Source organism: Phalacrocorax carbo, chromosome 8 (assembly GCF_963921805.1).
Source record: "Phalacrocorax carbo chromosome 8, bPhaCar2.1, whole genome shotgun sequence".
Lineage (NCBI taxonomy): Eukaryota > Metazoa > Chordata > Aves > Suliformes > Phalacrocoracidae > Phalacrocorax > Phalacrocorax carbo.
The window spans coordinates 16632734-16646695 of record NC_087520.1 but is presented as its reverse complement, the minus strand read 5'-3'; the positions used below and the strand labels follow the sequence as shown (position 1 = coordinate 16646695).

The window sequence follows — 13962 nt, the reverse complement described above, 5'->3', positions numbered from 1 at the left end:
TTTCTGAAATAATTTTAAAAGAAGTTGGGTTTGGGTTTTTTTTTTCATTTGCTCAATATCATTCTTTATAACTTAACTAATTGGTCATGCATTTTACCATGTTTGGCTTGCTTCAGATGAAAATGAGAATTTATGTAGTTTTCACATTAATTAAATTTTTATTAAAATATAAATAGAGTTTTAGAATTAGAATTTATCACTAAATGCTGCCTGATTAGGGTATAGAAAGATAGAAACTATAGATAGAAACCACACGAAGTATAGTATGAAAAATTATTCTGTTTCACTCTCTATATTAACTGCATTTAATGGTAAATGTGTTAAGTTCAAAAACTCTTCCTGAATGCAAAAATCAGATCTGTTAGATAATAACTTATTAACCCTAACTGTGAAGTTCAGAGCAAGTTCAGGGCTCTGTCGTCTTGATTTCTTGGGGCTTATATTTTATGGTTAATCTTGCAGCTTGCAGTCTGGTTTAAGTGGTTCTACTCTACTGCGTGTGAATGCTCAGGCTTACTAGGTTAAAAACTGTTCAGGTATTGGTGTCTCAGTAGTTAACATAAAATACCTTGGTCACAAATAGCTACACAGCCATCACGTAACTGGTTACACAGAAGAGTTTAAAAGATAATAGTAAAAATAAAAGTAAAACATTCAGTTCATACTCAGTTAAAATGACCTCCATGTATGAAATGTAGGTTTTTTCCTCATTTATCTCATAAAAAATTTTACACCTTCCAAAGGTGGGACTTTACCTATATATATGTTTAATGTTAATTAAGATTTTTGAATCATAAGGAAAGATGCTGCTTCTGACAAACTTAAAATTTCTTTATAATAAATATCCCCGCTGGAAACTCTCAAATCCTTGACATGTTTATGATATAATGTCTCTTAGGCTATTTCAATTCATTAACAATTTGTAATCTATCATTGCTATAACACTTGGTTGTTTTTACTGTACAACATGTCAGTAATTTTTAAAAGCAAATAAAGTAGGACTGGTGGACATCAGTATGTGTAGGCTTCCAAAGCCACGCAGACTACTATAAAGACTATGTATCTGTCAAAATTTTATTAAGGTGTATACTGCCTCTTTCAAACATTAAAGCAGCAGTCTAAATCTGGAACTTTTATTTGAGATAAGTTTCCTGTGGCAATTCTGCATTCCAGATGATATCAAACAACCAGGGATGTTGTACTTAAACACTGAACCTTGTAGTTCAAGGGAATGTATTAGTGCTTGCTCTTTTATTCATGACTTCTCAAATATCTGGAGGCTTTGAGTGAGCCAAACAATGTTATAGTAAATAAATAGTGCCATCTAAAGAATTGTAGTACCCTTGTAGTTTTCACAAGAGACTTAAAAGTACAAGTCAGGGAGATACCTTTTCTTCCATGAATAAAAGCTCTGAAAAGCTTCTGACAGTACCCTAAATACACCTATAGAAAAGCTGCTACTGGACTAAAGAAGGTCTGAATAATGCAAAGCATATTGTCTAATTTTCTTAATTAAAAATTAAGATTTTATTTTCCAGTATTATCTGTACCTATTCAGCTCACTGGCAGCTGAAGATCATAATCTCAGAATCACAGAATCACAGGTTGGAATGTTTTGAAGGTTCTTTTAGTGTTTTTCGTATTTACATTTTTTTTAAAAATCCTTAAACCAGTGTCTTGCAACTATTCAGACTGTGAAAACTTGAATATAGAGAAGCACATAAAACTAAAAATGCTATTAAATGAAATGAGAAACTTGAGAGGTCCTATAGTGGACCTTCTTGGTTTGGCCGATGCATGTTAGACTTAGATACAGGTTAGATACAGGTAGACTTACATGCTGTTACCTGATTTTTGTTCAACTAGCTCTGTCGGATGGGGCTTTGAGCAAGTTGGTCTAGTAGAAGGCGTCCCTGCTCATGGCAGGGGGGGTTGGAACTAGATGATCTTTATAGGTCCCTTCCACCCAAATCATTCTATGATTATATATTTCTTGATTTTCTGAGGTTCAACTTTATCCAATAATTTCTAACAAGAATTTTGCCTAACTATTCTAGAGCCTTTTATGGTAGAGAATAGTCTTTGTCTTTCCTAAACATACTCTATTATCCTTAAAGTTACAAAATTTTCTTAAAATGTTCAAAAGTACTGAGGCAGAATGGGCAGGAACAAAAAGTAAGGGGTGGAAGGAGGAATAATTTCAACTAATTTTTCTAATAAAAACTTTGTCTTTTGAAGTCATAGCTTAAACGTTCCTACTCTGCAGTATAATTCCACATCTCTCTGTCCTGTCCTTTCTGGCTGTGGAATGTTTGGTTTTGGAGGTGTAATTTTTTGTGTGGGTTGCATTTACTTGAATTGTTTTCTAACAGGATGGATACTGAAGTCATTTGCTATAGCCCAAGAAAATTTTTCTGCATCCCTAGAAAATGAGCAAATGACAAAAAAGGGAAAGACTCTATATATTTTTATATCAATAAATCTAGGCTGTAAGCAAACATGAACAGTGGTTAACTCAAAGTAAATGAGAAGCTTCTGTACTTCATAAAATAGTTCACTTTACAGTTTCAGCCTCTGGGGCTGTTACTCTCTTTAGATTTAATATTTGGGCTTCCTCAGTGGTTTTGGAGTATTTTTAGTTAATAAATAAACAAGCAATCATTCTTTATGCAGCTGGTGCAGTGCTTGTATGTTTTTATTTTAGCAATTAAGGTACCAACAGCCTAATATCATACAACAGCTTTTGTTTTAGCAGCTGCTTTGCAGAAGAAAACTCTGAATCAAGCTTACTTCCATTATCATTTATCCATTGCTTCATTGTCATGCTTTTTGGATACAGAATAGTGATGAGAAACTAAAGCAAAACTTTGAGATGCAGTTTCCTTCAAAGGCGAGCAAATCTTTGGGATTTCTTTGAGGTGTCTGTATTTAAAAGAAATTTGGGGGTTTAGAGAAATATTTGCTTTAACGAAAATTAGCAATACATTCACATTCCACAGAGAATGTAGTCATTGCCAAAAACCATACAATAAGTCTGCAGATGAAAATAAATGCTGGTATGTTATTTCTTTAGGATTCACTTAAACTATTTTATAATAAAATAGAGTGGAACAGAAGTATCAGTGGGGGAAAACTGGCAATTGATGGAAGCTCAACATCATTGAAATGCACTAAAAACTTCTAACCAGTTTGGAATCTCTCTGTGCAGCTATATTTCTATTTTTATTTGTATGCATATAGAGAAGTTATGAATTGGGACAAAACCCCTTGCTTTTCTTCTTTTGATCTGGGAGAAAATTTGGAGTAGTGTAACTCAGTTTCGTTAAGAGCTACATGGCCTGTGCGTTTCCATAGTCAGCCCTGTCAAGCAAGGGCAGCCTGCCAGCATTTTTAACCTCAGGTGCATTTTGATCAGGTCCCTGAGTACCACAGGAGGAGCTGAGTATGCAGGAAAAAAAGCCACTGTACACAGCAGTAGGTTCCCTTATGACTGTAAACAGTGGGCCAGGTAGTGATTACAGTAAATCTAGGATATGATTCCTAGAATTGAGGCAATTTCAAACCATGGAGCACAACTTAACCTCCACTCTTTTAATTGAGCCCTTTTTTCAAATTCTAGGGGGAAAAAAAAAGTGATCTTGAAAAGTGCTTCTGCTCTTGCTGAATCTGACAGATTTTAGTGAGCTCGTTTGATGTGTTTTACAAATAATGTCAAGCTGTTTCACTTGATATGAAGAGTTGTGGAACTAAATTTAATCTAGCTTTTGAACGATGCTGTATGCCTGTGTTACGTAAGTGACTACTACAGATCTAAAAACTTCAAGTAAATTATTGCACATAGAGTTTCTTTGGAGCAAATGGATTTTCATTCAAGGAAAATGAAACAAAACAAGAATTGCTTATTCAAGGGTCAGTTATTTAGTATGCAGCAGCCTTCAGGCAATCTAGTCTTCTGTTAGGGGTATGTGTATTGTTGATTTTCTGGTTTGAAAGAAAAAGGGATGCGTAAAGTTCAGACCGTTACTGAGCATATGCACCGAGAACAATGTCTCAAGAATTTGGAAGCTAAAACAGAAGCGACTAGTTTAATATTCTTGATTAAGTGTAATTTAAACTATAGAAATAGAATATATTGGGATGGGGAAATAGAGGTGCATATTGGTGAAGATTAAAAAAAATAGTTACATCTTTAAGTTCTTTGTAAACGAGTGAATGATTTATACTGTTTTGTTGTGGTTGAACCCCAGTCAACAACTAAGCATCACACAGCCACTCGCTCACTCCCTCCGCAGAAGGATAGGGGAGAGAATCAGAAGAGCAAAAGCCGCACACGCAAGCAAAGTGAAACAAGGAATTCATTCACTCCTTCCCATCAGCAGGCAGGTGTTCAGCCATCTCCAGGAAAGCAGGGCTCCATCACACGTAGCGGTGTCGTGGGAAGGCAAACGCCATCACTCCCAACATCACCCCCTTCCTCCTCCTTCCCCCAGCTCTATATGCTGAGCGTGACACCAAATGGTGTGGGACATCCCTGGGGTCAGTTGGGGTCAGCTGTCCTCTCTGTGTCCCCTCCCAGCCCCTTGTTCCCCCCTAGCCCCTCGCTGGTGGAGTGGGGTGAGGGGCAGGAAAGGCCTTGGCACTGTGTAAGCCCTGCTCAGCAGGGATGAAAACATCTCTGGGTTATCAACACTGTTTCCAGCACAAATCCAAAACACAGCCCCGCACTGGCTACTGTGGAGAAAATTAACTCTACTCCAGCCAAAACCAGCACATGCTTGTAGGATGGTGGTTTCAAATCTGATGATTAACAAATACGTGAAGAGAAGTCTTAATTTTAAAAACAAATTAAAGAAAGAGACAATTTAAAGCACAGTGAAGTAGATCTGAGGTTTTTTCACTTGGCTGTGTGATTACATGACAAAATACAGCAGACAATCTAACCAAACAAAGCAAGTAGACTGTGAAATAATTGAGCAACTAAAAAAGGGTGTTTTAAATCTAGACAAAAGCAATGAAGAGATTTTTGCTACTCTGTTGAAGCTTTTGAAATAGAGGAAAAAAAGTTCCTGGCCTTTTTCTTGTTTCCAAAGCCAAATTGCCATTTTACTCATTATGTGATTCAGGCAGAAAGGAAGGAAGTGGTATCTTTTAGAACCTGTGAAAGGATGTGGTATATCTGATGAACATCAGTTACAATCTTTAGGTTTAAAACCTGTAAACTTAAAGGCACGGGTTCAATGATGAAGCTGTTACATACCTTAGAGATGAATACCAAAACTGTGCACAGCACAGCAGTGATGTGCTGTTACATTTTCTGCCTTAGTATGTAATATGTTTCATTCACTGAGTCCATTTATGTAGAGAGCCCTTTTTTAAATTCCAGTGTTTTGACACTGAGATTGTCATTGCAGTGATCAGGCAGGAAGTGCCAGAGCTGCTGTTTGGGTTGAGAATCATTAATTTTAGAGGTAATTAAATAGTCACCTAATGTCTGAGATTATATGCCTGCTGGGTGAGGAGGTGTTTTCTTCTGGGTCTTTTCTGAGTTTTGCATGCAGAGTTTACTTGCTGGATGGATTCAGATGTACGTCAGTGACGTCGGGAAATAAGCCACGCTTAGAGATTGCATACAGCAGGTATTCTCTGATGTTATAATACAGCAAAACTTAGAACAATAAAGAAAGGACTAGCTAAAAGGCATTTGTTACAGAATATTTACTGTTGTGCCGATACGATGAAATTGCTAGCTCCAGAGGAAATAACTTTATAGCAGAGAGGGGGTGATTTTTAATTAACTGACTGACCAAAAATAAACCATGAAGCAAGAATGAACAAGGGTTCACAGTATTCATGGTACCTTAAGCTTGTGAATGGATACAGTACCAACAGGGAAAGAATCTTGTATAATACATGAATGTGCGTTCTTCAGTACTGAAATTAAACTGGAATATGAAGATTTAATACACAGAAATCTGGAGTTTCAGTAGGAATTATTGGAATAGGTAGAAAACCTTCAATATTTAGCAGTTTGTATTCTGTTCCTGTCTCTGTGTTTGGAATAGGTTATTGACTTGCATTTATGTTAGATATAAACACAGCTGTGTATTGAAACAGATTATCTAGAAGAGCTAGGAAATACTTCTCACTTAGATTCCAAAGAATGGATTTGACATCTGTCTGAAGCAGGCTAACAGATCTTGCCTTGGGATATAGAGCTGCATTAGCTGACCTCTCAGGTTTCCTTCCAGATACATGGTCTATGTTTACAACTAGAAAAAGCTCACCAAAGTGTAAAACATGTCATTGAAGATTTGCAATTATGGAAAGTATAATAGTTTAAGAATTGTTATGCATAATGAGCATATTGAGATAGTGTAAGGAGATATATTGATGGTATACAAGAAAAACACAAAAAATAAGTTAGGAAAGCAGGTCTGATGTTAGACTTTTCCCTGAAGGCCATGATGATATGTGTCTTAGTGGTGTTTAGTTTTTCTTTCACTTCTTTGGTGCATTTTATGCCAATAAAACGTCTTATCTGTGTGATTGTAAATTGCTTATATTTTCTCTTTTCCCCTCTAATTTTGTTGTTTGCTCTCAATATTATGCTTATTTTTAATAATATTCATAAGGATTCTCTTAACTGATTGCAAAACTGTCTTATCAGCCAGCCATTATCCACACCACTTGCCACATATTGGTGCTCACTAGTTAGGATCGTGCTGTGTAGTTTTTAAGAGGATTTTTGTATCCAGTTGTGGGTTGGCTTTAGTGTTTGGGGTTTTTTGCGAGTGCGTAAGTGGGGAGGGGTGGGGTAGGGCTGGCTCTTTTTCCTTACTGGCTTCCACTAGTAAGGACAATTTTGCTTTGGAAATACAGCCATTGCAGGTGATTTCAGATGTGTTCAGTATACAATTTTAAAGGAGATTGCGATGTTGGCATTTTTGCTGGTTTGTGCCAAGTAACAATTTTTTACGGATTTGCCGATTCCAAATGCGGGGCTCAGACAACCTGTCCAGATCACTCCTTTGTGGCTGGGCTTTTGCAGGATAGCAGAACAGACGCACCACAATAATGTGTAAATTCTGGGTTTAGGACATATGAGTTGAGATGGGCTCTTCAGAAGAGACTGAACAAACAAAAATATTAGAAATTGTAGAATATATTTTGGAAAAACTGTTTCCTGAAAGTCACACTGGTTTCTTGGGTTTAATTATAATAAAAATTTTGTGTGGTCCATACTTACATAATATATACATTCATGGTATTCTCAATAAATGTCTGAGAAGTATATTTCATTTGTGGTAGATAGGACAATTCTGGGACTTTTGAGTACACTTCTCTCTTACCTTTTGTGGTAACTGTGCCATCTTAATAAAACAAATGCTAATTTCATGTGACTGAAAACTTCTGTGTTTCAAGATGAAATATTATATGCATACCTCAAGGGTAGCCCCCCCGCCCCGGATGTTAAGTAAGGGTGAATAATCAGGGGATAATGTGGCTTCCATAAGCAGTCTAAGTACCTTTTCCCTAAAGAAAAAAATGTATTTGTTCCCCTGTTTCTATTTTATGCTGAAGAACATCCAGTGAGTGGATTTGCGATTTATTTGATTCAGTAGGATTTTTAAGGTAGAAAATATTTGAGAGTAGTTCAGTTATGAATCCAAATATTATCTGTCCATACAGATACAGGGCTGTAGGTATGAAATAAAAAAGTAAGTTCAAATGTGAATTAACGTTTTCTTTTTTGTTATATAGAAATACAACCATTAAATGACCTTTCTATCTAACAGACGTGTCTTAACTGTCAGCAGTTTTCTTACTTTTGTGAATGCAGAACTAGGAAGATGGTTTTACAGTTTTTTGGGGTTTTTTTTGTGCGAGCAGAAGTTCATTTTTCAGCTTGCAAGTCATGGTTTTTTTCCCTCTTAATTTTATTTAGTTTGAATGTAACATAAGCCAGTCTTCCCTCAACAGAAAAATGATGATAGCAGTGTTTAATGGTTCACTTAAAAATTTCAGTTAAACTTTCCAGTGTGTGTATTTACCTTTAGAGAACCTATTTAGGCCTCGTATGACATTTTTTTGTTTCTGTTAGTAGCTGAGGTCATTAGCTAGGTGTTACCTTTGTCTAGAAGAACAGAACATTCCTTGTATAATGTTTCTGGTTGGAGATGGCAGCTTCTGACATATTAGGGACAGGGAAGAGCAAACAAATAGAAACCATTTTGTTACGGTCAGGTGTAGCTATCATAGAGTTTCTATTCTGGAAAAGAGAGTGCTTTTGATTCCTGTTCCTTCCTACCCTTCCCCTCTGTTAGCAGTATTTTTACAGGGCATTAGAAAGGATTATATTTCTAAATCTGTACTGTTACAGCAATTATAGTGTCATATTAATCATCTATATTCCTGCCACAGAATTATATTATAAAAGGGTTAGTTCACATTCCATTATAATGCTAGTCTGTTTTAAAAGAAAATGCTTATTTTTCATGTTTTTCCTATCTTTCTTGCATGCGCTAGACACCATTAATAACTCAGCACTAATGAAGTGTATTTTAGCATCACAAACAGAATTGCGCAACTTATTTTTTATTTTTAAATCTTTGGTTAGAAGCCCCAAAGTCAAAAGCTTCAATGCATTACAGATATACAGGGGAAAATACACACTATATTGTGCAAAAATATATGTGTGGTAGTGACAGACATTGTAGAAAACCCTAGGAGATGGCCGATGCAGAGGTTAATAGGTAATGCAACCTGTATTAACTATACTGGCAATATTAGAAAAGTTATATTTTTATATATTAGATATCATATTGTGCATTTGAAAATTACCGAACTTCAGAGTTTAAAGTTCATCTTTGATCCTTCAACCAACATATAGCTGGGTCTTCCTAGAGTGGCCTGATTGTTTGATGTTCATCTGCAAATTTCTTTGGACTTTGGACTCATTGCTCAGAATGGAAAGAAATACATAGGATATAAATTCTGGAAAATTTTGCTTACATGAAACTAATTTTATTGGATTTGGGAGTGCCTTATTTCAGAGGTTTGGGATGTTTCCAACATAAGAATGTTGTAGAAACTATTTTCAAGTATTTTTTTCTGAAGTTGCAGCATTAAGCAAGAGGCATACGACAGAAACAAGGAGAGAATGGAATTATGACATGAAAATCTTTGAAGACTAAAAATGAATAAAACAAACTTTTGATCATTTATATGATGTGCTGTGTTTCTTCAAAGCTTCTGTAAACTTCTTTTCATTAACCTGAAAGTTTTCTTTGTGCTGTCTTTTGAAGTACATATCCAATGCAAAGAAATTTTGGCAGTGGTCCCAAAGAATTTTCATAATTCTTTACTTTGAGATCCTTAATACTCGCTCTTCCACCTCAGAGAAAACACTACACCTGTCATGAACCAGGCTGCATACCATAGGAATAAGCCCAAAATATGTGCTTGTAATTTCCAGAATTTATGAATGAGTTATAACTGAAAATTATATTTGTTAAGACTCCGCTTAAACAGAATGCAATGCTTACTTTGCTTATTTTTTAATGTTTATCTGTTGGTGAGCTATTCTGAATCTTAGCCTTCACATTCCACTTATGCCTGTGTTTAGCAAATTGTATTTTTCTAGTGTGATATTCTAAAAGACATGGCAGAATAGTTTTCATGAATGTTGGTGTGGAAATTTAAGACTGCATGATGCAGCTGTGTGTGCTATCTTTGTGACTGAATTTCAGTATCTGTGGTTGATCCAATTAAGCAATTTATTTAAAACACAAGTTGCTATTCATTTGTTTAAAATTGTTTGTACTCAAAAAACAGTAAAAAATAGATTTTAAAAAAAATATTTAGTTTTCAGTGATGAAGAATTCCAGTATGTGAAAGAGAACATTACTGAGGTAAAATCATCATGTATTGAGAATGTCATATATCCTGGAAATCAATGGATAATTTCTTAGAGATGTTATTCAAAAGTTCAAAAAGGTTATTTCTAGCTAACTTGGCTCAATAGCTGCTGTACTACATGTAGTTTGCAATTGTGCATACATGCAGAAAATTTATAAGTGCTATTTCTCTACAAAATCAAAGTAATGAACCCAGTATCTATGTGAAATGTGTGATGTCTGCTGGTCTTAAGGGGCTGGGCTTGCTTTCATCATAATACTTCAGGAAAACAAAATAAACAAACCTGTCATCTTGTCTGTTTTATAAAATGCTAGAGTACATTTACTATCTGCAATACTTCGCCAGAAATTCAAAAGTCTTCAAAAAACTTGATGTTTCTCCTACATTATCAAAAAGAGTTGAGCAAAGATTTCTGTAGAGAAAACAATGGCTAAAAGGTAGGCATTAGTGCCGACGAGACATTGGTTTCAGAGGTGCGTATGGAGGAGGAGGCAGCAGTGTTTACTTTTGGTAGTTATCCTGAAAAATCATCCAGATCTCCTCCTCTTTTGAGACGGCTAGAAATTTCTTACTAAATTCCCTCCACATTTTCCAATATGGCAGCTGTCACATTTCCTAGGGGGAAGGCACCTCGTGTTTTTGGGGGAGGGGGGGAAGGAATGAGAGATCCTCTTCTTTTAAGTTCCCTTAGCCCTTATGTAGCAGGGTATTGACAAAACTGAAGCCCCTGCAGCATGTCTGGTTAACTCAGCCAGCCAGCCTGTGCTGTTACTGTCAGGCGCTGCATCTCAGTAGGAGTTTGCAATGAATAATTGATAACTAATTACAGAGAAGGGTCACTTCTCACCTCTAGCTTTGTCTCCCACCACTCTGTCCCTAGCTGACAACTCAGCACTGGAGTTCATGTCAACAAGCAGCAAAGCATGAGTATCACACATCAGAGCAGGAGAGCTCTGGTCCTCTCCTGCCACTGTGCTACTTCACTTCAGCGCTGCCACATGCTAGATAACTGGATGTTGTCTTGGTTTTAGCTGGGATAGAATTAATTTTCTTCACTCTAGCTGGCATAGTGCTGTGCTGTGGACATAGTATGAAAATAATGTTGATAACACACCGATGTTTTGGTTGTTGCTAGGTAGTGCTTGAACTAGTCAAGGACTTCTCCAGCTTCCCGTGCTCTGCCGGGTGCACAAGAAGCCAGGAGGGGAGGGGGCACAGCTGAGAGAGCAGATTCAGACTGGCCAAAGGGATATTCCATATCATGTAATGTCATGTCCAGTATGTTACCTGGGGGAAGCAGTGATCAAGGCTCGGGACCTGGCAGCATCAGTTGGTGACTGGTGAGCAGCTGCATCACTTAGGGGTGTTTTTCCTCTTCCCCTGGCCTTCATTTCTCTCTCTTGTTATTTTCCTTTTCTTAATATTATCATCATCATCATTATTACCATTACCATTATTACTATTAATATTTTATTTTAATAATTAAACTGTTCTTATCTCAACCCACGAGTTTTCTTGCGTTGACTCTTCTGATTCTGTCCCCAATCCTGGTGGAGTTAGGGGAGTGAGCGAGTAGCTGCGTGGTGCTTAGTTGCTGACTGAGGCTAAGCCATGACAATGTTCAAATGCAAAACATCTTGGAATATTATTGTGGGCTTAAGAGAAAACAAACCAGGTCTCATAAGCATTTTTTTTTTTTTGCATTTTAAAAATCTGTTTCTGTTGGCTCTTGCCGTTTTTTACTTTTGAAAGCCTACTTTGCCTCACAGGGTTTTAAAGTTAGTTTTGATACTTAAAAGCTTGCAAGTCCTTAACTTGAATATGCTATTGAAATGCAAAGGATTGCATTTTTTCAGCCATCATAATGGTACTCTGAGGATGAAAGCAAATGTATTTTATCACTAAGGGTATTGAGCCTTTAGGGTGTGTCTCTGACAAAGGTGGCGTTGAACTTGGCACTATTAAGTGAATAAATAGACCATTAACTGTAGTAATAAGACTTCATTTTTCTCCCATAATCTAGAACGCCTTGAGAAATTTTCCATTTTACTGGAGTAATTGACATGTGCAAAGTATATTCCCTACACATCAATAAATACAGCTTCTCAAGGGACTAAAAACTCTAGATTGGTCAAATTAATCTTTTAAAATCTTTGATAAGGGGTGAAAATAGACCTTTCAGGTCGTAAATAACACTTATCCTCAGAAGAAGGCTCTGAATTAGTTTGTACTATTAGTATACTATAAAAAATAGATTTGAACATAATTTGGATGTTTGTATTAAGAGGAAAAAAAGCTGCTACCTTACTAGTTGTTATATTCAAATGGAGTTTTTAATAAGGCTGTGATTAATTTGGGTGAATTCAGAGCATCTTTGAATGGTGTGATATGTAACAGATTAATAACTGTATCTGGTGAAATGCTACTTGAGTCTGTATATCTGAACCAGGGCTAACTGCTCTCTGGACTGTAAACACTTAAAGACAGAAGCAGACCCTCTAAGGGCTTTTAAACAAGCAGGTCTGTTAAGGAGAGCTTTAGTTGGGCCTCGAAGGGAGGAATAAATTAAATGCAGGAACTTCTTCACATTATGGAGGATGTCTGCGAATTTTATTTATTATAGGAAATGTCTGTATTTTCCTGTGTGGTTTTGTGTGTTGGTATCTATTTTTCCTGGTTATTTGTCCACAAGAGAGTTTCTAGGTTATAAAGGACAGAGGTCACTTAAGTTTTGATGAAACATTATATTTCTAGGCTATTTAGTGTGGCTTCCCAACCTAGGGTTGTGTTCACCATACAAAATTAAAAGCTCTGTAACAGTGTTATATGTTTTGTTTCCATCCTTTAAATTACCACTGAATACATTTAGCATTGCCTTTCTACTGTCTCACTGATACCTACCACACATAGTTTTAGATGCACTACATTTTTACAAGTATCTAAAGCCATTGCTGATTGCTTAGAAACTTCTCAAAATAGCATTTACTTTCTTGAATTCATGTTTCCTAGTGAAGTTTCTTTTTTCTCTTATCATCTCTAGCATGCGAGAGAAGTACTTCATTTTGACTGTCTGGAGAACAAGTAATTTGCTTTCAGAAACGAAGGGTTGTGCGCTGGAAATATAAGGGGTTTTTCTTCTAGTTCAAGTACATGACTCGGTACTATAAGTCACTATTTAGGGATGTATTTTGTCCTTGTTTCATGTAGACAGCTCTTCACAAAATATATTGGAATTTCATGCAAATTGTTGAATTAGAATCCAAAGAGAAAAGAGTAGATGCCTTTTGAAGTAGTTCTCAAATACAGTGTAATTACATCGGATGCGTTTAGCTCCAAGTTGTTAAGATTCACTGGCATGTAATGTGTTTCACTAGTCCTGCTATGGTTCATGGTTTAATGTCGTTAGCTAATGAATCTCACATGAATAAATTTTTAGCAATTCAGCTGCTTTGTTATTAAGAGCAAATGTGCAGTAGTAGTTATTAAAATTCATCTTTCTTGCTTTTCTGCTAATTGCATAATACCAATGATGTACATCTTTGCATAATATAAAAATCTCGTATTGCTTGCATCATTTGGTTTCATAAATTATTCAGCATTATGCATAGTTTAATGTTATTCCTGTTCTTCTCAAAACTATTAAAATTTCCTTATATTTATTTTACAGCTGTGGAACAACTATTTTCATTTGGCTGTGGCTTTTATTACCCAAGATTCACTACAGCTAGAAAACTTTTCCCATGCAAAATACAACAAAATCCAGAACAAGTAAGCAAAAATGTGTACTTTAGCTTATGTCTTTAATTTTGTAGTAAAATTATGATAATGATAAAAATAACTTCAATATATCTTTTTTTTCTAGGTACGGAGATATGAGACGTTTAATTGGCTTTGCTATCCGTGACATGTGGTACAAACTTGGTGAGTAGGCAAATGAACTTAACTGCAACAGAATCCACAGCATACTGCTTGATTCACTGAAAAATATCTGACCTGAAAAGCTTTTGTAAATATTTTGCTATTTAAACTTAAAATATTTTTTCA

The 13962-nt window shown here is 36.0% G+C and overlaps 1 protein-coding gene across 1 annotated transcript in view; it reads left to right on the top strand.

The window, feature by feature from the left end:
• Window positions 1-13962, top strand: part of DOCK2 (dedicator of cytokinesis 2) — a 210806-nt gene that overhangs the window by 148651 nt on the left and 48193 nt on the right. Inside the window, exons 31-32 of the mRNA XM_064458922.1 lie at window positions 13586-13686; window positions 13781-13839. Coding sequence (XP_064314992.1) covers window positions 13586-13686; window positions 13781-13839 — 160 coding nt within the window. The remainder of the gene's footprint in view (window positions 1-13585; window positions 13687-13780; window positions 13840-13962) is intronic.